A 21689-nucleotide genomic window follows, 5' to 3' on the forward strand; every position below is an offset into this window, starting at 1 on the left:
TTCTCTCTTTATTTTTTTTCATGAATTTTTTATTGTTAGAATAAAAACTGCTTTGCGGGCATTGAAAAATTGTGTATACAATTTTTCTGCAAACTTTAATAACCACTTCTAGATGAAAATAATAAACACTAGATGTCGACAGAATCCCTTATGCCAAACCGGTAACATTAATAATGTAATCATATCAAAATATAATATAATACCCTATAATATAATATCATTTTGAATATTGATTTTGTTATAGTAAAAAAAAGTGTTTGTTAATTAAAAATCTTGAAAGTGTAGAGGGGTTAATTGTAATTAGGCTAAACAGGAATTATTATTAAATTCATGAATCTGCTCAATTTAAAAAGTATTTGTTTTATTTGTATCTATTTATTATTTTATTTATTTACTATTGATTATTATTATTTGATGTTTAAATACTGTAATATTATTTGAATTATTTGTTATGAGTTTGGTATATATTTTTTGATATGTAAAAGTATCTAATTATGTTCTTGGTTATTGTTCAAATTATTTGTTTTATTATGTGTTGATTATCACAAAAGATAAACATGAAAAAATGAAAGGGAAAGAAAGTAGAAGAAAAAAAGGAAGAATTACTGAAAAAAAAATATTACAACTTTAAAGAATGTTTATTTGCATAATTGTGTTAAATGATTTTGAATGGAAAGACAAAGTATATATATAAAACAAATTCAATGTTCGGTCAAAATCAAACAATAACCTCATTGATCAGGACATTTCACAGCTCATTTGTGTTATTGTTTACTATATTTGCTAATTGAAAAGGCCGAAACTAACTAATAAGTTGAAGATGAAGTACTAAAATTACAAAAACAAAACAAAAAACTAATAAAAATGACAAAAGCACATAACACAATTACTAATACTAAAAATCTAAAAATAAAATCTAATTCTAAATGTTAATAATAATGGTATAATAGCTTTATTTTGTAAATAACAAAATGACTAAAACTTAGAATTAGCTTTTATTTTTATATTTTTAGTTTAAGTATTAATAATAATGGTATAATTTGCACTAGTGACCGGCTGACTGTATCATGCTCATTACAGGTTACTTATTAAATAAATGCATGGAAATTAAATATGTATTAGTATGTGCTACAATAGTAATGCTCTATTACAATCATGGTTATCATAAGTAGCTCTGTTATTATCATGTGTTCTGATTTCATACTTCAGTGCTTTTCTCTTAAAAATTACAGTTCGACTCAACAAAACTGATATACGTTCCTTTTATTTATATGCTTTTTGTACAGTACAGTTAGTCAAAAGTAATTGCCTAAAGCAATTTCATCAAATATAATAAATCTTATAATAACAGACATATTCAAAACACCTGTAGAGTATTGTGGTGTACAAACTATACAGTGCAAACTATAAAAAACAACTCAGTGCAAGTGAAAAGCTGGGATAAAAAGTCAAAGTGTTACGTGCAAACGTTTGCAGGGTTATTAACCGTATTAAATATATTCCCAAATAATAATAATAAAAAGCCACCTCTGCTTCTGGCGGCCTTTAATATATGATTATTATGCTTAGGACACATAAAAACAAAATTAAATTAATAAATAAAAAAATAAAGACAAACACATACACACACACTCACACACTACCAGCGCTCAAAACACATTCACACTCATGCAGAGGTTGGTAACATTAATTATAAGGGCATGGAGTCTTTATTTTAAAATAAAGTGCAGATAATATAATAAGCATGTATCTGCAGATTTAATATTTGCTTGGGTGTCATGATTCTTAATTTTACATGCTGATGTGCAATTTACTAGATGTTTGCTAACTGTTTGCTTTTAATCCAAAGTACAGTGTTTGACAGCCACATATAAAAATAAACATACTGCACATAAAATAGCTCAAATCAAACTGCAAAGTCTTGATAGAAATTTAAACGGTAATTTAAGAAAGCGTTTATTGCACATGAAAAAAAAAAAAAAAAACTGGGTATGTATAAATACATATTTTAAGTTATAAACTAACATTACGGAAAAAGAAACGGATGCAAAAAATCCCCTCTCAGATTACAATATTACAATCTTTGCAAGATAAATGAACCTTTTAGAGGTGGGTCTGACAAGAAGCATGAGTGTAAAGATCCCATATCGCAAAATAAGGTATTATTTTGGATAAATACTTCACGACTGCTACAAATGTGTGTTTTATATAGTATGAATGTAATCCGGACGTGCTACATTCATCATGATGTCATTTATCATGTGACAAATCCATTCTCAAATCCTCTCCCGTGGCCTCATGGGATAGTAAAGTCTCCATCGTATGCACACTTCAGAATTTATCCGGAAATATCCGGGTACTTTTCGACTCTTTTATGAGTACTGTGAATTCGGACAGACTTTTTTTTGTAATGTACTGTTTTAATGCCTACTATGTAGTAGGGAAGTATGTGATTTTGGACACAGCCCAAGTGTTTTATCATTATTGCTAGCAGAATTTGTGACAGAAAGCTTTTCTAGACTAAATTTTTGGAAAACAAAGTGATTTTGTTGTAAGATTTAAATTTTCCAGTGACTTGATGAAGCCAACATAATTGGAGCTTTGAAAGGGTTAGTTCACTCAAAAATAAAAATTATCCAAATAATTTACTCATATATATGTATATATGTATATATATATATATATATATATATATATATATATATATATATATATATATATATATATCCTGGCTTTTCCAAGCTTTATAATGAGAGTGAAAAGAGCCTGAGATTTTGAAGCCCAAAAAAGCGCATTCATCCATCATAAAAGTAATCCATACGACTCGGGGGTTAATAAAGGCCTTCTGAAGTGAAGAAATGGGTTTATGGAAGAAAAATATCCATATTTATAACTTTATAAACTAAAATGACTGGCTTCCGGAAGTCGAATTCATTTATAAAGTCAGTTATTACAGTTTATAAAGTTATAAATATGGATATTTCCCTTCACTTCCCTTCAGAAGGCCTTTATTAACCCGCTGGACTCGTATGGATTACTTTTATGATGGATGGATGCGCTTTTTTGGGTACCAGTCACTCCCATTATATTTTTTAATATAACTCTGATTGTGTTCGGCAAGATGAAAGTCATATGTGACTCTGGATCACAAAACCAGTCATAAGTCGCACGGGTATATTTGTGGCAATAGCCAACAATACATTGTATGAGTCAAAATGATCGATTTTTCTTTTATGCCAAAAATCATTAGGATATTAAGTGAAGATCATGTTCCATGAAGATATTTAGTAAATTTCCTACTGTAAATATATAAAACATTTATTTTTGTGAGTGGATGTAGCAAAAGCATGAACATAAATGAACAACTTTAAAGGAGATTTTCACAATGTTTTGATTTTTTTGCACCCTCAGATTCCAGATTTTCAATAGTTGTATCTCGGCCAAATATTGTCCTATCCTAACAAACCATACATCAATGGAAAGCATATTTATTCAGCTTTCAGATGATGTATAAAGCTCAATTTAAAAAATTTTACCCATGTGACTGGTTTTGTGGTCCAGGGTCACATATACACCTAGGATGGGTTAAGGGAGAGTAAATCATAATCATTTTCATTTTGGGGTGAACTAATTCTTTAACGTTTGACCAGAAGTTGATAAAAGTAGGCTACATATTCTATTATGCATATATATATTCATAGCTACATATTAAACTAACATGTGCTTTGCAAACAGTGGCATACTGCAGAACCGTTTGAGCAGGGACATCATACATAACATTTGTTGTGTTTATGCTGCGCTATATGATCTTAGCGCATATGTTTAGATGATATAGTGCCGTTTTTCAGTCAGTTGAGTATTTTACTTTCTGTCAGTTTTGCACAAGAATCAGTATTTAACTTGTGAGTGTCAATAGCTATGTTTCCATCCAACTTTTTTATGCACCTTTTTCATATCGCATAAAAAAAAATGCTGGATGAAAACGATGCGCATAAATAAAAAAAAATGCTCAATTCAGACGGATAACTTTATCCAATTAAAAGACATGCGCATAAACTACGATGGGAACAGATTTACAGAATAAATCCCTCAAAGCGCAACAAAAACTTTGCCTCAACTGAGGATGTGATTGGATAACTGGACTAACCAGCGAACCAATCACATCGCAGCATCTCAAATGTTGATCTGGTGATTCTGAAATGCCTGAGCCAAAGTCTGTCATCAGAACGATTTGGTATAATAACCTTCCAGAAGCGTCTCATATGATCGCGTTCCCAAACACCAGCATCCGAATGCAAAATAACATGACAGCGTTGATTGCATTGCGTCTTTAGGAAAATAGATGCTTGCAGCCATTTCCATTTTTATTAGTGCCAATTTAATTTGTGCCAATTTCCCAGAAAGTGACGATTTTGTTCTCTTTTGAACACGAGATTGAAACACTGCTATATCTGCAAATGTTTAATGCCATATTCCAATTTTGCGCACAAGTTAAATTTGCAACTTTGAATGGAAACACAGCTTACGATTCATTACTTTCCACAATTATGATTCCAGTGGAAATAGAATTTTGCTGCATTAAAAATGCATATGCATGGTTTTCCAGCACCTTTAAGATGACTTGTTTCGCAGTGCAGAGACAGTCCTAGATAAGCAAATCTAAGTAGAATTTCACCGTCGCATAATGAGGCCGTCTCGTACGCCAGTGCTTGCAAAGTATAGTGTTATGCCGTGAGGAGTTTGGTTCAAGCTAGCCTGACCATGTGCAAATAAACCGAGTGGATTAAAGAGGAGTGCATTCAGTGATCAGCTCCGGGACATGCCGACTTAAACCTGCTTCCCAATATGTTGCAGTAAACATGCAACGGGTAAAACCTTCAGCCATGCGTCTCTTTTCCTTTAATAGAGGGGTATAATGTATGTACATGGACGCTACTTAAGATTCCATTTGCAGAAACAGAAACATTTGCAAACAAACAATATTTTGCTGCAGTGGGGTCCAAAACTCGGAGAGCACATATTGAGAATCTTTTGAACTTTTCAATTTAAAATGTATATATGAAACTATGATTGTAAAATGAATTTACATTATAATGCATTGAATTAATAAGTGAATAACAATTCACATAATTATTTATATCTGTGCTGCCATTTAACTTTTCACTCAAATTGTTATACTGGTAATATAATGATAACACTTTACAATAAGGTCTGTATACATTAAACAAAACATTTCTTACAGTGTTTATTAATCTTTGTTAATGTAAGTTGATAAACATACATCTGTTTATTGTCGGTTCGTGTTAGCTCAGATCCATTAAATAATATTAACAGATGCAGCTTTTGATTTTAATAATGTGTAAATGTTGAAATTAACATTAACTAAGATTAATAAATGCTTTTTTTCATGTACGTTCATGTTAACTAACGTAGTTAACAAATGATTAACAATAAAACCTTATTGTAAAGTGTTGCCATTTTAATTTATAAAGTAGTTATAGGCCTATATTTATAATCTAAAGATAATGTATAATATTAATATTATTTTACATGTTTGGTCTGTTACAGTTTGACATGTTTCATTGTTTTTTATAATATCCTCAACTGAAATGTCAAATGAATTTTTTTTTTTGGTCAAAAATATTTTGTTTAACATACTATTTAAAGAAATTAATGCAAAAAAATAAATAATAATTTTCAATAGTGCACCACACTGTATGTAGTTCCACAGAGTTCTGCAAATGGAAGTGCAAAATTACATTATTATCATTTGAAAACAGGTAATAAATTCTGCTTATGATATATGAACTGCCATCAATATCCTGAGTCTTACACCGGTGTAAACGTGTGCAGAACACAGAGGACGTGGGAAATGTCCAAGACCCTCTGTCTATGAGAGATTTACTTCCTGAAAATGGAAGTGTTGTCCACGAATCCGTTCGAAATATCCTCCGTAACGCAGGAGAAGGAAGTGACATCACAGAGGAAGAGAATACAGGCGAGTGCCAGTGGAGAATCTTGCATTGGTGTGAAAGTTTTGGCCAATGCCTGTTTTAAAATGTCCTTTGTCCTTCCAGTGGAAGAGCTGTGTGACGTCCTGGACGAGAGAGTCAGTGCTGGTCCTTCAGGAGCCCTGGATCAGAGACCGGTCTGTGGAGATCCAGAGATCCGCTCGCTGGCTGGACGGGAAGAAGGGCTTTCGAATGCTCTCGTGTCAGAGGAAGAGTCTGGCTGTTTATCAAACTGTACATGGCAGTGGAGTCCTGTGTGGAGAGACCTGATGGAGAGTCTTTGGGGTTCGGATGGATGTTTGCCATGGCCAAAAAATCCTGGGAAAAGAGGAATTTATAGCAACTTTTATAGACGTTTTGGGTATGTATTTCTGTGTTTTGCATCATTCAGAATTGCATTATTGAAATTAAAGGTCTAGGCTAATCCACATGGTGTTTGAACTTTGTCTTCAAAAAAAAAATGTAAGAGTCACCATTAGAAGGAACATCTGGAAATTGAACTATTAAGGATGAATTCATCCTTTGAAGTCTCATACATTTTAGTTATATATATATATATATATAGTTATATAGATTATATATATAACTATATATTTAGTTATATAGATATTTTATATTTATGGAAATTGCACTATTAAGGATGAATTCATCCTTTGAAGTCTCATACATTTTAGTTATATATAGTTTTATATATATATATATATATGGTTATATAGATTATATATATAACTATATATTTAGTTATATAGATATTTATATTTATGGAAATTGCACTAAGGATGAATTCATCCTTTGAAGTCTCATACATTTTAGTTATATATATCGTTATATAGATTATATAAAACTATATTTTTAGTTATATAGATATTTATATATATATATATATATATATGGAAATTGCATTATTAAGGATGAATTCATCCTTTGAAGTCTCATACATTTTAATTATATACACATACACACATACACAGTGCTGCTCAAAAGTTTACACACCCCTTGCAGAATCTGTGAATAATTTTAACAAAGAGGGATCATACAAAATGCATGTTATTTTTTTATTTAGTACCGTCCTCAATAAGATATTTTACATAAAAGATGTTTCCATATATTCCACAAGACAAAAAAAAGCAAAAAAAAAAAAAGAAGCTGAATTTATAAAAATGACCCTGTTCTAAAGTTTATTAAAAAAGGTTGCAATGTTCACTGATGCTCCTGAAGGAAACATGATGCGTTAAGAGCCGGGGGGGGTGAAAACTTTTTAAATTTGACGATTAAGGTAAATTGTACTTAATTTGTCTTCTGGGAAACATGTACTGGACACTTCTGGAGCATCAGTGAATGTTTGAACCTTTTTAATAGTTGTGTTTGAGTGCCTCATTTGTCCTTCGTGTGAAAAGATGGATCTCAGAATCATACAGTCACTGCTGGAAAGGGTTAAAATATGCAGAAGATGCTGGAAAACTGAAGAATTTTGGGACTTAAACACAGTATTAAGAATCAAGGGTACATCAACTTTTGAACTGGGTCATTTCTATAAATTCAGCAATTTTTTTTCTCTTGTGGACTATATGTAAACATTTTTTATGTAAAATATCTTATTCAGGACAGTACTAAATAAAAAAATAACACGCATTTTGTATGATCCCTCTTATATTGTTAAAATTATTCACAGATTCTGCAAGGGGTGTGTAAACTTTTGAGCATCACTATAGTCCTCACTGACTGTGAGAGATCACCCAAGGCTGTTGTTAAATGTCTGAGAAATAATGAATGTCTGCAGCAGGTGGCGCTCTACGACTGGTCATGTGATCTCACTCCTGTTTCTCTCAGTCTGGAGCGACTCTGTCATGATATAACACTCAGTGCTCTTAAGAGAATCAGAACATAAAACATACTTATTTTGCCATTATTTATAGTGTCTAACTATAAATATACGGTAGATGGTAATATATTTAGCTTTAATTAATCATTTTTTTTTATCATGTTTAAATTATTCAAATGCATACTTCAGATGCAGTGCAATATGTTCCTGCAAAAATAAATTATTTATATTGAATGTCAAGAAACGCCTTGTACACCTCAAGTATGAGCCATCTTCAAAATGCATGATGTTTAGTAGGGCTCAGTGTTGTTAACTGAAACTGTAACTATTTACAGTAAATGGTATCAATTTACATAAAGCTTAAATAAAAAAGATAAATAAGGATTTTTTTTTTATTATTATTAATGAAATGGACAAAAACACTAAACCTTAAACTAGAATTAAAATGGAGACAGTTTAAAAGTAACGTGTTGTGCTTGAGATATTGGTTTTCCTGACCCATTTTGGTTGTGTTCCTGCAGGTGTGAGTGTGTACCTGTGCAGCGACGGGATCACCTGTGATGCTGCTGTAGGCCGGAGGGCCCAAACACGTCTGTCTCTGAAGCAGCGTCAGGACACTCTGGATATCTGACGTCATCTGAGACTCTAGCCTGGTGAGAGAGAGACCAGAGCGCTGTCACGACACTGACCTGCAACTGAGAGCTCTCTGTGTTCTGACAAACCCATGTGACTCTTGTGTTTCCATGCAACATAAACTGTGTCTGTCTGTCTGTCTGTGTGTGTGTGTGTGTGTGTGTGTGTGTGTGTGTGTGTGTGTGTGTGAGTGTGTGTGTGTGTGTGTGTGTGTGTGTGTGTGTGAGTGTGTGTGAGATAGAGAGTGAGTGTGTGTGAGAGTGTGTGAGTGTGTGTGTGTGTGAGATAGAGAGTGAGTGTGTGTGTGTGTAATTTAATTATAAAATCTTATATATGTGTGTGTGTGTGTATATATATATAAATGAAGAGTTCAGATGCAAAAGCCTCTAAGTGCTATCTGAAATTTCCTTCTAGAATGATCATTTTTATCAAGCTTGTATGTTTATGTTCACTTATTTCACTTTAATGGCAATGAAAATTACCTATTAATTGTCATTAGAGTGAAATTAATGAACTTAACTATACGAGCAGAAATTTTTTAAAGAAAATTTCAGATGGCACTTAGAGGCTTTTGCATCTGAAGTCTTCACATATATATATATATATATATATATATATATATGCTATATATATATAAATAGGCTATATACTGTATATATATATATATATATATATATATATATATATATATATATATATATATAAAGATTTTATAATTAAAGTAATACTAAAAAAAACAAGGACTTAAATTGATCAAACTGACAGTTAAAGACATTTATAATGTTACAAGAGGTTTTTATTTCAAATAAATTCTATTTATCAAACAATCCTAAAATCCACAGAAATATGAAGCAGCACAACTGTTTTCAACATTGATAATAATCATAAATGTTTCTTGAGCATCAAATCATCATATTAGAATGATTTCTGAAGGATCATGTGACACTGAAGACTGGAGTAATGATGCTGAAAATTCAGCTTTGATCACAGGAATAAATTACATCTTAAAATATATTCAGATAGTAAACAGTTATTTCACAATATTAACATTTTTACTGTATTTTTGATCCAATAAATGCAGACTTGGTGAGCAGAATACACTTCTTTCAAAAACAAAAAAGTGTTACTGACACCAAAAAAGTTACACAAAGTCACCATAGACATCCATATTGTGCATTAAATAGAGTTCCTATAGACATGTTGGGTTTGGCATATGAACAAGTCATATGAACTATGGTGTTTGTTTTTGTCATTTTTACATTAACAGTCCCTATTCACATAATTATTATATTATTACTTCATACTTTTCTTTTACATAAAAAATATTAGTTTTGAAAATAACTGTGCACAAACCTAGATTTAGAGGAGAAAAGGCTGTAAATTAGTTAGTCTAGCTGAATAAGAAAACATTGATATAAAAGGATTACATTTTATTTATATAGTGCTTTTTAAAATGTTTTAAAGCAGCTGTATGGAAGATAATTGCAGTAAAGTGTCTTTAATCCGGTAAGGTCTTAATTTAGCAGGTCAATTAAAGGAAAAGTCTGAACATCTGATTAAATGTCTGTAGTTGATTGGCGTTGACTGTTGTTGTCCAGCAGGGGGAGTTCTTGCACTGATCATCTGAATGCTTACTTCCAGTTTATCACTTTACCTGCTAAACTTTGATGAGAAAGTTATTTATGATACCCTAATACAACACAATTTCTGCTCCTTCACACATAAATACTCGATAACCATGATCTGGCCATTCATGAACATTTCAGAAGCAGTGGTGTTCATTATTAACATTGCTGGAAGAAAGGAGGCGTGTTCATTTTTCATCCAGGTAATGGACATGTGCGGAGGGAACCGTGAGGACGGGGGTATCATTAATAATATGTGATATGAGTGTTCAATGAGCCGGCGCAGGTTTAATCCGTGTGTAAGGCACACCTAGTCATTAAAACAGAGAGCCATTAACTGGAGCTCTCAGAAAACAAAGGAATAAGATGATCCTGCTTTCTTGGAGTCAAAACCGCAAAAACACACGTTGTGTGCAGGACTCAGACTCAAACATGTGCGGAAACGAAACTAGCGTTCTTGAGCTAAATTGAATGGTTAGTGTTGATTTTCTATATGGATCGTGTGTGCAGAAACAGCGTGTATTACATTTGCAAGATACGGACCGCATCCTATTTCCAGTTCATAGAGTTCATAACTGCGCCACACAGATCCAAAACTGATGACAGATTTGAAACCACAGTGGACATGGATTATTATTTTTCTGTTTACTTATTTTTCTTGTGATCTTGATCTTGGCAAAAGTTTTTTTTTTGTTTTTTTTTAGCTTGAGAAAACAAGTTATCTATCTATTATATCTATAGTATTGTGCATAGTTATATACAGTTACATGGTTGTAGCTATTAGAGGTGATCTATACAATGGGTTTTAAATGCATCGTATAAGCATATGTGTATTTGTATGTGAGCATATGGACTGCCTAGATTTTCCCTGAAATCTTTCAATTCAATCTCTTGTAAAAACTGTCAAGAACAAGTCAAGGTAATTTCACTTCATAAAAAAAAAAAAAAAAAAAACTTGCATAAAGAAAATTAAACTTATTTTCTCATTGTCATATTTTCATGGTTATTAGGCACAATTTCACCACCAAATTCTAATTACTATACTGATGCTTAATTTTTTCCCCGCATATTCCCGTATATATACATATACATATACATATATATATATATATATATATATATATATACATATACATATATACATATATATATATATATATATATATATATATGTTATCATTTCTTTAATGCCATTAAAACCTCAGGAAAATGTGCCTGAATATAGTGTCACAATGCAAGAACTAGTAATGGCCAAAAACAGGCTTCATTGTCTTTAATATAAATGTGATGTTAGATTTTGTGGTTAAATATGTCCTGTACATGCACTTGTCTGGCCTCGTCAGATTCTGTGCTTTAAGATGTGTGATATGAAGCTCAGCTGATGCAGGATTTTTGTCTTCCTCTCTAAGCCAGTATTACAGCTAAAAATACCACCTGCTGAGATTCTGCTCACCCTGCTGCTTCAGTGTCAGTGTCAGTGTGTGTGTGTGTGCGTATGTGTGTGCGTGTGTGTCTCTGTGTGTGCGTGCATGTGTGTGTGTGCGTGTGTGTGTGTGTGTGTGTTTTAACTGTTGTTATCTAAACTTGTTTTGTCAGCTGAGGCTAATTTTCATGTGCATGTGAATGATAACCACAAGCAATGTTTTGTTTAGTAATGTTTATTACAGGCGTGCATGTGGTTAGTGTAATTTGTTGTAGTGCACAGATCCCCTGGAAACATAGTGTAATGTACTGGAAGACTCACTCGCCTCTCAGAGATGCAAACAGTATTTTGGCAGTTCAGATGTTTCTTAAAGGTGCAGTAAGCGATTTCTGAGAATCCTTGTTTAACATTGTTGATATATGAAATCATCCCAAACAAACACACCCCTCTCTTCATTGCTCTGCCTCCAAAATGCACAAACACGCAATGCAAGAGTGGATGTTTCTTTTTCATAGCAGAAGTGAAGCACAATAAAGCTTCACGAAAAATAAAGTGAGGATGACCATGTGGAGCAGAAACAAAGCAACCTCTGCGTCCGATTTCAGGCCACTCATGTCTCTAGCGCTGCAAAGCTTTACTAATACAGGTCTTAAAGCTCCTGTCTGATCATAACCCTTCTTTTTCCAGTGATATTCCTCTGACCTTTTCTTTTTTTGTAATGTCTCTCAGCCATCTCTCTTTCTAATGTCTTTCTTCAGATCTCCCTCTTGTTCACTGTCTCTCCTCCCCCATCATGAGTGGACAAGCCCCCTACTGGTGATTGGCTCATTCTCTCTCCTCCCCCATCATGAGTGGACAAGCCCCCTACTGGTGATTGGCTCATTCTCTCTCCTCCCCCAACATTAGTGAACACGCCCCCTACTGGTGATTGCCTCATTCTCTCTCCTCCCCCAACATCAGTGAACACGCCCCCTACTGGTGATTGGCTCATTCTCTCTCCTCCCCCAACATTAGTGAACACGCCCCCTACTGGTGATTGGCTCATTCTCTCTCCTCCCCCAGCATTAGTGGACACGCCCCCTACTGGTGATTGGCTCATTCTCTCTCCTCCCCCATCATGAGTGGACAAGCCCCCTACTGGTGATTGGCTCATTCTCTCTCCTCCCCCAACATTAGTGAACACGCCCCCTACTGGTGATTGGCTCATTCTCTCTCCTCCCCCAACATCAGTGAACACGCCCTCTACTGGTGATTGACTCATTCTCTCTCCTCCCCCAACATCAGTGAACACGCCCCCTACGGCTGATTGGCTAAATGTTTGTTGTAATGTAAATGATTGTTGTGCTGCTTGGTCTGATCCACTTTCAACAGTGTTTTTCAGAAATGGCTTACTGCACCTTTAAATATACATATGTGACTAAAGGAAGCTATCAACATGATACATTTTTTTATTTATTTAATCATGCACAGGAATGCAACACAAATTGAAAGTCATTTTAAATTTGCTTGAATAATTTTTCCATATATTTTATTAATTTAATGAAATTATTAAATTGTATTAAATCATTTTAATAAAAAAATCACTTATTATAGTTACAGTAATAGTGGTGCATCATAATGGTTAAATAATAAAAATGTGCACTTATTTACTTTAATAATAATAAAAAATAATGCACATTCCTGCTCTTATTGTGCCCAATGCATCACTCCATGTTATTCAATTTTTATTTTAAAGTGCCCCTATTATGCTATTTTAAAGGTTCCTAATTTTGTTTTGCAGGTCTCCTACAACAGGTTTACATGCATCAAAGGTCAAAAAACATTTTAATTTTCTCATAATATACATTGCATATCACCTTATTTCTTAAAAAGTCTGAGAACGGCTTGTTCAAAGATCCTGTCTCTTTAAACCCCTCCTTTCTGAGAGCTTTTCTTTAAAAGATTCTTTCTTTTGGGAGACAAAAACTTTTTGTCGTGCACTTTGATCTTTAAAACTTTGCAGACCTTTTATGTTCACAGACTGCATTAAAGGGAATATTTGAAAAAGCATAAAAGTGACACTTTAAGTTTGTCTTCACAATCTTTCATAAAAAAAAAAAAAATTTTTTAACTGATGCTCAACATATTAAACAACTTTACCTTGTTTTAGCTAATGTCACATGACTCCTCTCCTTCAATCACCTGACCCCATACTGGTATGTAATACCCACTTTTTTTTTTTTTTTACTATCCATTCAATTACCATCCAGTATGAAATCAACTTGCAACTAAAGCATTAATATTGATTGAGCAATCACAAGCTTGTGTTGCGATGTCATCAAACCCGGCTCACTCCGAGTGCTCTGTTTAATGAAGCATTATTTCACCTGCTCAGGTGTTCCTGCAGTCGGTCTAGTCTGTGCTCCACTTCTCCATACGTGATGTCACCGTCCAGATCTTCATCTTCAGCGCCGGCCTGCTCCTGTGCGGTCGTGTCCACGTGCGCTTTAACACTGTCAGATAACCACCTGTCAGTCTGGAGATCTGAAACAGGGATAAAATACACACATGCATTGGTGCTCATCCAAGTGTTGCTACATTAGTGTTCATTTTAAAGCTTTAAAAAAACAACACAATGGGCTATTGTGTTGTTTTACTGTGCATATGATAATAAATATATCTTGCATCTATTACCGGTGATGTATTTTATGAGGGAAAGTAGAGAAAATATCTTGAGCTTATGTTCAGCACAGACCTTATTTCAGGCATTTAACCAAAAACCCATTAAAAATACCCACTGGATTTGTGAAGATGGAAAAGGAAGTGCTAAAATGCTCATTTTTGTTCTACAAAAATGCATCATCCTTATAGAACTCCATTTGGCTTGATTCTTACAAGTGAGAAATGAATTTGCATCAAAATACCATAGAGTGTGACTGGACGCATGACCTTCGACATCAACAGCAAAACCAATAGGATGTCTTTATTGTTACGATGCATGATTATAATATTAGTTGCATTCATTATTTCCAGTTAGTTGGTTTTCAGTGTTGTCCGTGATTCTCCAAACACACCTGCGACCTGTAAGTTGAAAATACCTGTGACAATATCTAGTGAGAAATTGCATCTCAGGTGTGTGTAAAGGCCTGCTGTCTCTGTGTTAGCGCTTGTATTGGTGTTATATTGCTGTGACTTTCCTATCGGTGAGGCTCAGGACTAATAGAAACACTAAAGCCAATGGTTATCTCTCACAGACACCTGCTCCACGCTGATCAGAACGGCTGTCTACGCGCGAGACGCCAACTCATGTCCGATCAGAGACTGGAGGAACCAGAGATGAGCAGTGTAGGGAAATGACATTCCTCCAGGACAGATTGACCCTCATGCATGGACGGAGACTGAGAAGACACCTGACGTGATCATCTCTGGGACAAACGTGTTCAACGACCGGTGAGGTTTCTCTTTAAAAGCACCATGAGAAGTGCAGATTTCCTGCTGAGACCGGAAGCTGGGGAATATCGAATATTGGCATCAATATTTTAGTTTTTTTTTCCCCCTGGAAGAGACATTTTAAGTGTGTATAAATCTGCTAAAAGTTCATTTCGTCAACTTATTAAAGTACATTAGCATACACATGAGCTCAATATGTCAAAAGGGTTAATACTTATAAGAGTGCACCAGTGTTATTTTAGTAGAGATACTATTATACTATTTTTATTAATATTTGAATCCATTTTTTATTTTTACTTTTTCTATTTTAATTTTACTTAGTTTTAATATTTTTTATTTTATATTTATATATTTAAAAAAATATATTTTATTAGATGCATTTTTATTTTTATTGTTACGATGCATGATTATAATATTAGTTGCATTCATTATTTCCAGTTAGCATTGATTTTCAGCTAATTTTTTATATTTATATATATTTATATATATATATTTATATATATTTTATTTAATATTTTATTAGACGCATTTTTATTTTTATTGTTACGATGCATGATTATATATTTTTTACTTTTGTGCATCAAGTTAAACTAAGTGAAAATGAAAATGTAGTCTTGGCAACTAGTTTATTTTTTAAATATTGTATTTCAGTTGTTTATTTTATTTAAAGTAAGGACATTTTTTATGGTTTTATTTTTTGTAAACTATAATAACCCTGGCCTACACATTAAACTAAAGGGAAACTTGCATGACCTCTAATATGTCCGCTCACATCAGATGAAGTACTGTACATAATCATGTATTATGTGTATTACGTGAATAGAGTTGAAAGGAAGATGCCCACAGCAAGAGCTGTTTGCTTTTTCCAGAACATGTAACACATGAAAGCTGACAATAAATTATATATTTACAGTATTAAAGTTGAGGCAAAAATGAAAATTCTGTTATCATTTACTCACCCCTATGTGACTAAAAATATATATATGCACTGTAAATGTGTAATATATCATCTTTTGTGTTTAACAAACACAGGTTTTGACTGACATGTAACTTATGTCTTCTGGGAAACATGTGAATGTCTTATATAGCTTCTGAAGGGCAGTACTAAATTATGAAAATAAGATTAAGCAAAATAATATCTTTTAAATGTTTTTGTCAATAATTCATAAAACATAAAAACATAAAAAAATCATGAAATGGCTTATTCATGGCAGTAGTAATTAAAAACAAAATCAAATTTTTATGCCCCCCTGCATTAAAAACATTAATATTTTGGTGATTCTGCAAGGTGTATATATGATCACACCAGTGAATTGGTTTGTATATTTAAATACTTCTTTTATGGCCAAACATCATTGATGTCTACAGCGGAGGGAAGATTTTCAGTGAGTAACGACTAAATTCCAGTCGAACAAAGCTATCATGTGACTTTATGAAAATATTCAAAATAAAGTGTACAAGTTATATGAACCACATAAAAAACATTTTTATATGCTTTTCAGAGCCTCGTTCCTCGTCCACATGGGAAAGAGTGTCCTGAGGTTGGAACGGCATGAAGGTAAATGATTACATCGCTTTAATATTTCAATGCCATGATAATCATGTTGAGTTTAGAGGGTTTGTGCATGTGTGTGTGTGTGTGTGTGTGTGTGTGTGTGGAGGTCATATTCCAATGGCAATCCCCCTCTCTAGTGGTTGTCTGTGGCGCAGGAGGGAACATTGTGTACTCGTTGAGGAGAGTTAGGGAATAGATGCCCAGCGGATTTTCCTAAAGCCTGTAAAACGGGCCGCACTGTGCCTTAAGCTCCTGAAAGACCCTGTTTTACCGTGCCATCTACTTCTCTCTCTCTCTCTCACTCATCATGTTGCTTTAGGTTGGATTTAGGAACAGACTGATTCGATCAATACTTTTTTTCCCCCAGTGTCTGAGCTCTGCTTTCCTTTTATACCCTGTAAAGCAGTGCTTTAAGGACTAACAATGTCTGAAAAGTTTTTGGGATGAATGTAGATTGGTTTTTGTTTTGGAGTCATCCATCAAGCTAAAAGCCTGTTTCTTCTTCGCTGAAAGCACAGGATATACAGAGCGCTTTAAAAGCTTGTGAAGGTCGACAGACTTCTTACTACTATTGCTTTGGCAGGGATTGTTCTTGAAGGATTATGATAGTGTACGAATGCAAAACCAATGACAAGTGTAAATAATGCAGTGATTCCTTTATTTCAAGGTTTTTAAGATGACTATTAATGTTGCCATCATGGTGCAAATAATATAAATGATCAACTAAATATTTAGAATTCAAGACATCAGATATCTTGATATATATATATAGTTTTATTAGCAATAGGTTGACAAAAGTCACAAGAAAATATGTTTTCCTATTATGAAACAAATTAAAGCATGTGTGGATATCTTATGACAGTTGTGATGATTTTGTGAGAAATGTTGAAATTATTATTTAAATGCTATAATAGATTAATATTGTCATTGATAATGCTATAGTGAAATACACAGGGTTTGGACTATGTCGGCATAAATCCTTTTGAGGGATTGACCAAAACCTTTATTAAGCAAAATGTGCAGTTGGGAACAGACGGGAGAGCGGCGACTGCCAAACGGATCATATGATGAACACAGTGTTCTCCTGGATGACTGGGAACAACTTCATTTCCCTCAATGTTTCTGACTGACTAATTCCCAGCCATGTCCATCTGACCAAATCAGGCAAATTAGACTCAACTTTAGTCTAAATTTCACCATAAACAAAGCTAAATCAGCAATCATAAAATAGATGTTCATGTTTCTTTAGTGTGTAATGTTGCAGTTTGAGCATGAAAAGCTCTGAAAGTCCCTCCAGCGGGAGTTATTCTCTATATCAGTGTCAGTGTTTCTGAACTCCCTGAAACGCCTCCATTGTAGTCTTGAGTTTCTTCCGGGAACGAACACATCACAATATTCCTCATTTAAATAATTCATACGCAGAATAAAGGGGCGGAGCCTTGTTGAGTTAGTTAGTAGTGTGTTGAAACTGGTGGTTATGGAAAGGGGCGGGACACAACACGCTCAAAGTGCTCGACCAATCACAACACACTGATCCAGCCGACCAATCAGAGCACAGTGTGCTTTTCAGAAGGAGGGTTCATAGAGACAGGAACTAAACAGAGCGTTACTGACAGACTGGGAAGAGACGAGCTGCAATAATGTCAGATATGGGGAAAATGTGTTTTTTGAACATTCAAGCATGAAAACCTGTTCTAGCAGAGCCTAAAAACAAAATCAAGACTGAAAACTTGATTGACTTTTCAAGACTGAAGACTGAAAAAGGGCATAATATGGCCTTTTTAAGAAAAAATTAAAAGCATTTTGTTAGTTAATGCAGTTTACTTACTGTAAATAAAGAAATAAATCATTGTTCTGTATAGGATGAGAATGCAATTTCTGGAGTGACTACCCAGTGAATTTGTGTGTGTATATTTGTCTCCAGGTTTTTGACGCAACAGAAACGGACAACAATGACACATGGTGTTAAGATGAACTACCACCAAATCCTCACCATCATATGTCTTTTTTTCGGCGTCCTCTGCGGGAGGACTGAAGCCCGGCGTGGAGGTGTAGCTCTGTACGGATGGATACTCCATTATCGCTGCTCCCAGAAGCCTTTGCTGCTCATCTCTGGAGGTGTGACGGTCCTCAGAGCTTCTCTTAGAGCTGAGACGAGACTCTCGCCGCTCCGTCCGGCACTCGCTGTCCGCTTCTTTCAGGCTTCCTACTACGGGACGATCGGTCAGGGGTACAAAACGTGTTGAAGATCAGACCCAATGAAAAACAACACTGTCCAAACACAATTTTAAGCAGAAAGAGATCTGACTAAAAATTATACTTTAAACCAACTTTTAAAAAAAGCTAATTATAGCTAATTTAGCTTCTGTTTATGGTCAAATTAAGCCAAAAACATATATTGACACACATTAATTAACATTTTGGCTAAAGAAACTATATTAAGTACAGTCTTTATAATAAATAATCTTTGTACTTTGAATAAATGTTTAATATTAAATAAAATGTAAGGTCTGAACCAAACCATAAATATAATTTGACAAAAAATTATGTGTTTTATTTAGTAAGGCATTACAATAAGGTCTCATTTGTGTATTAATGCATTAACTAACATGAACTAACATTGAGAAATGTATTTTAGTACCGAATGTATTAATGTAAGTTAATAAAAATACAATTCTTTATTGTTTGTGCATGTATGTCAACAGATAACAATTTTGATTTAAAAAATGTATTAGTAAATATTAAAATTAACATTAGGTTAACAAATGCTGTAGAAGTATTGTTAATGTTTAGTAGTGTAATTAACAAATTAAACCTTATTGTTACCATTTTCTTCCCATAGAAGCCTGTTATGAAGAAATAGTTTAAACATACCAAAGTAATACCGTAATTCTCTCAATCCTTGATCATAAATCAAAAACACTGTCTACAAGCATAATCATTGTTAAACATTACAGTTCTTTTCACTGCTCATGTTTTATTACAGTACACAAATGTAAGATTATGTGCTCGTCTATAGAGAGTTTTTATAATCATTGAGGTGCAAAAACTGAATGTTCTTTCCAGTCAGTGTCTCAGTACATTAAGCAGCGTTAAGCTGTTTCCTTGTAATAGGAGTCAATGAGGTCAAAAACGCTTCACATTAAAAAATATTGACTTTCTCCTTGGACTACGGAGTAGATCATTTTTATGACCATAAATTTGATTCTCCCTGGTCGTTGAAGTTGTGCATTTAAGTGTTTTTCCACGTTAAGTGTTTTAAAATGTCCCAACAGTGTTTTAAGAGCTCACCAGAGACGTAGATGTTCATCATGATTACCGCTGTAAAACAACAGTTTATTCTGCAATAATAACACTATAATGATGCCTCTTAAACAAGCCACACAACTTAACGTGCTGGAGGACACTTTACACAGTGATCAAGATCGTGACCAGAAATTGATGCACCTCTTGATGGAAATAAATGTTGTGATGTTATTTCCATCAAGAGGTGCATCAACTTTTGCTCAAGATCTTGAATTGATAATGCAAGAGTCCAGCACTCTGTAAAGTCTCCTCCAGCACATCCCAAAGACTTTCAATGAGTTTAAGATCTGAACTCAGAGGAGTCAATACATGTGTGAAAATGATTCTTCATTCTCCCTCACAACCATTCTTTCACAATTTGAGCCTGATGAATCTTGACATTGTCATTCTGGGATATGGCCATAATGTGTCTTCATACTGTACATGGTTGTTTAAGAAATGAAAAGCTACACACTCCATCAATTAGGGTTAGAAACATAATAATCACTGCAATAATGATCAAATCATAGACTCAAAGTATTTTGCCTATTTAAATCCAAACAGAGATTTTTATTTGGCCAGGCAGTGTGTATATATGTGTGTGTGTGTGTGTATGTATATATATATATATATATATATATATATATATATATATATATATATATATATATATATACACTATATATATATATACACACATATATACTGTCCGGCCAGATAAAAATCTCTGTTTTTATAAATATATATCTTTCATTATGAAGAGTGTGCATGTCTATATGTGCTCTAGTACGTAAGAATGAGGCTATGATTGAAACTTGAAATAAAGCAAAATTACTGAGGAAAAAAATTGAATTAGTCCTCTGATTCCATGTCCATTATTTACAGCCAAAAATATGGCATTAATTCGATCTCAAACAAATTTGCAACAGTACGGTTTAGGAGAAATAGTCATGACTAGCTTGTTGATCTCTTCAAAGATGCCTCATACTCTGGTAGTAAACCAGCGAGTTACATTGTTGTACGGCAGAAAACACACCCCTGAAACTAGGCGTGTTTCTATTACAGATTTGCGATTTATTTTTTTCTCTAAATGTCGGAAAAAACAAATTTGCGAAATGACGGCGTTTCCATTAACCGATGTTATGCGACTAAAACTTCATTTTTTCCTCTCGCGATAAGTCATTCCAAAAATCATAGCAACGGACGTTGGTAGGTTTATGTATCTCAGCCACCGCACTGGCCATTATTATTAATCAAAGGAGACGTATGTGTGTTATCCAATCATTAATGGTAAGGAAAGACCCTTATACTTGTGAGCGGCTCATATGAGGTGTTTCTGGGTGTTTCTCCCTCATTTCTGCTCCGAGGTCTTGAGGGATTGTGGCATTTCTTTGAGGTTTAGAATCCAGTATTCCTGTAATTCTTTTGTCTTTTATGAATTTAATAAAGAACTCTGTCTCGTATTCTGTCCAAACACACGCGTCGTCTACGTCAGCTGACCTGTAAATGCGCAAAAACTGTTTCCATTGCAGTTCTGTGAAATATTTCTTTTTCGAATTGCCTGAAAAACCACCTCAAATTTTTTGCGAAATTGCGAAGTTTTTGTGAAATTGACGTGTTTCCATTGGGCGTATTTTCAATTCGCAATTTCAATTTGCGCAATTTGAAGGGTAATGAAAACACAGCTACTGATACAAACCAAACTGAAATTTTTAACCATTTTAAGTTCGTGCAACAGTGGCATGGTGTAATGAAACCAATGGATCATATTCACCTTGTGATGGTTTACGTTTAAAGGAGATCTTCCTTCGACTCTTCGTATCCTCTCCGTCTGAATCACTGGCTTGTGAAAAAATGCTCTGAAGAAGAAGAAGAGCCCAACAACAACACGCAATAATGATCTCTG

At 33.9% G+C, this 21689-nt stretch overlaps 1 protein-coding gene and 1 long non-coding RNA gene across 4 annotated transcripts in view; one reads left to right on the plus strand and one right to left on the minus strand.

Annotated features, from left to right (window-relative positions):
- Window positions 1–5632: 5632 nt before the first annotated feature.
- Window positions 5633–21689, minus strand: part of LOC307164826 (potassium voltage-gated channel subfamily H member 7) — a 107086-nt gene continuing 91029 nt past the window's right edge. For 2 of the 3 annotated variants that reach the window (XM_079881974.1, XM_079881973.1), the window contains 5 exons: window positions 21558–21642; window positions 18492–18707; window positions 13881–14037; window positions 8369–8483; window positions 5633–6329 (listed from right to left, as the gene is read on the minus strand). In XM_079881974.1, the coding sequence (XP_079738100.1) occupies window positions 6111–6329; window positions 8369–8483; window positions 13881–14037; window positions 18492–18707; window positions 21558–21642 (792 nt within the window). In that variant the 3' untranslated portion in view covers window positions 5633–6110. The remainder of the gene's footprint in view (window positions 6330–8368; window positions 8484–13880; window positions 14038–18491; window positions 18708–21557; window positions 21643–21689) is intronic. The other variant, XM_079881975.1, reaches the window with a different exon arrangement.
- Window positions 6239–18498, plus strand: LOC307164836. The gene is made up of 5 exons (XR_013822347.1): window positions 6239–6372; window positions 8355–8486; window positions 14748–14943; window positions 16446–16501; window positions 18423–18498. It is a non-coding gene; the product is annotated as an uncharacterized lncRNA (long non-coding RNA).

Source organism: Squalius cephalus (genome assembly GCF_949319135.1).
Source record: "Squalius cephalus genome assembly, chromosome: 9".
In the NCBI taxonomy this organism is placed as follows: Eukaryota; Metazoa; Chordata; class Actinopteri; order Cypriniformes; family Leuciscidae; genus Squalius; species Squalius cephalus.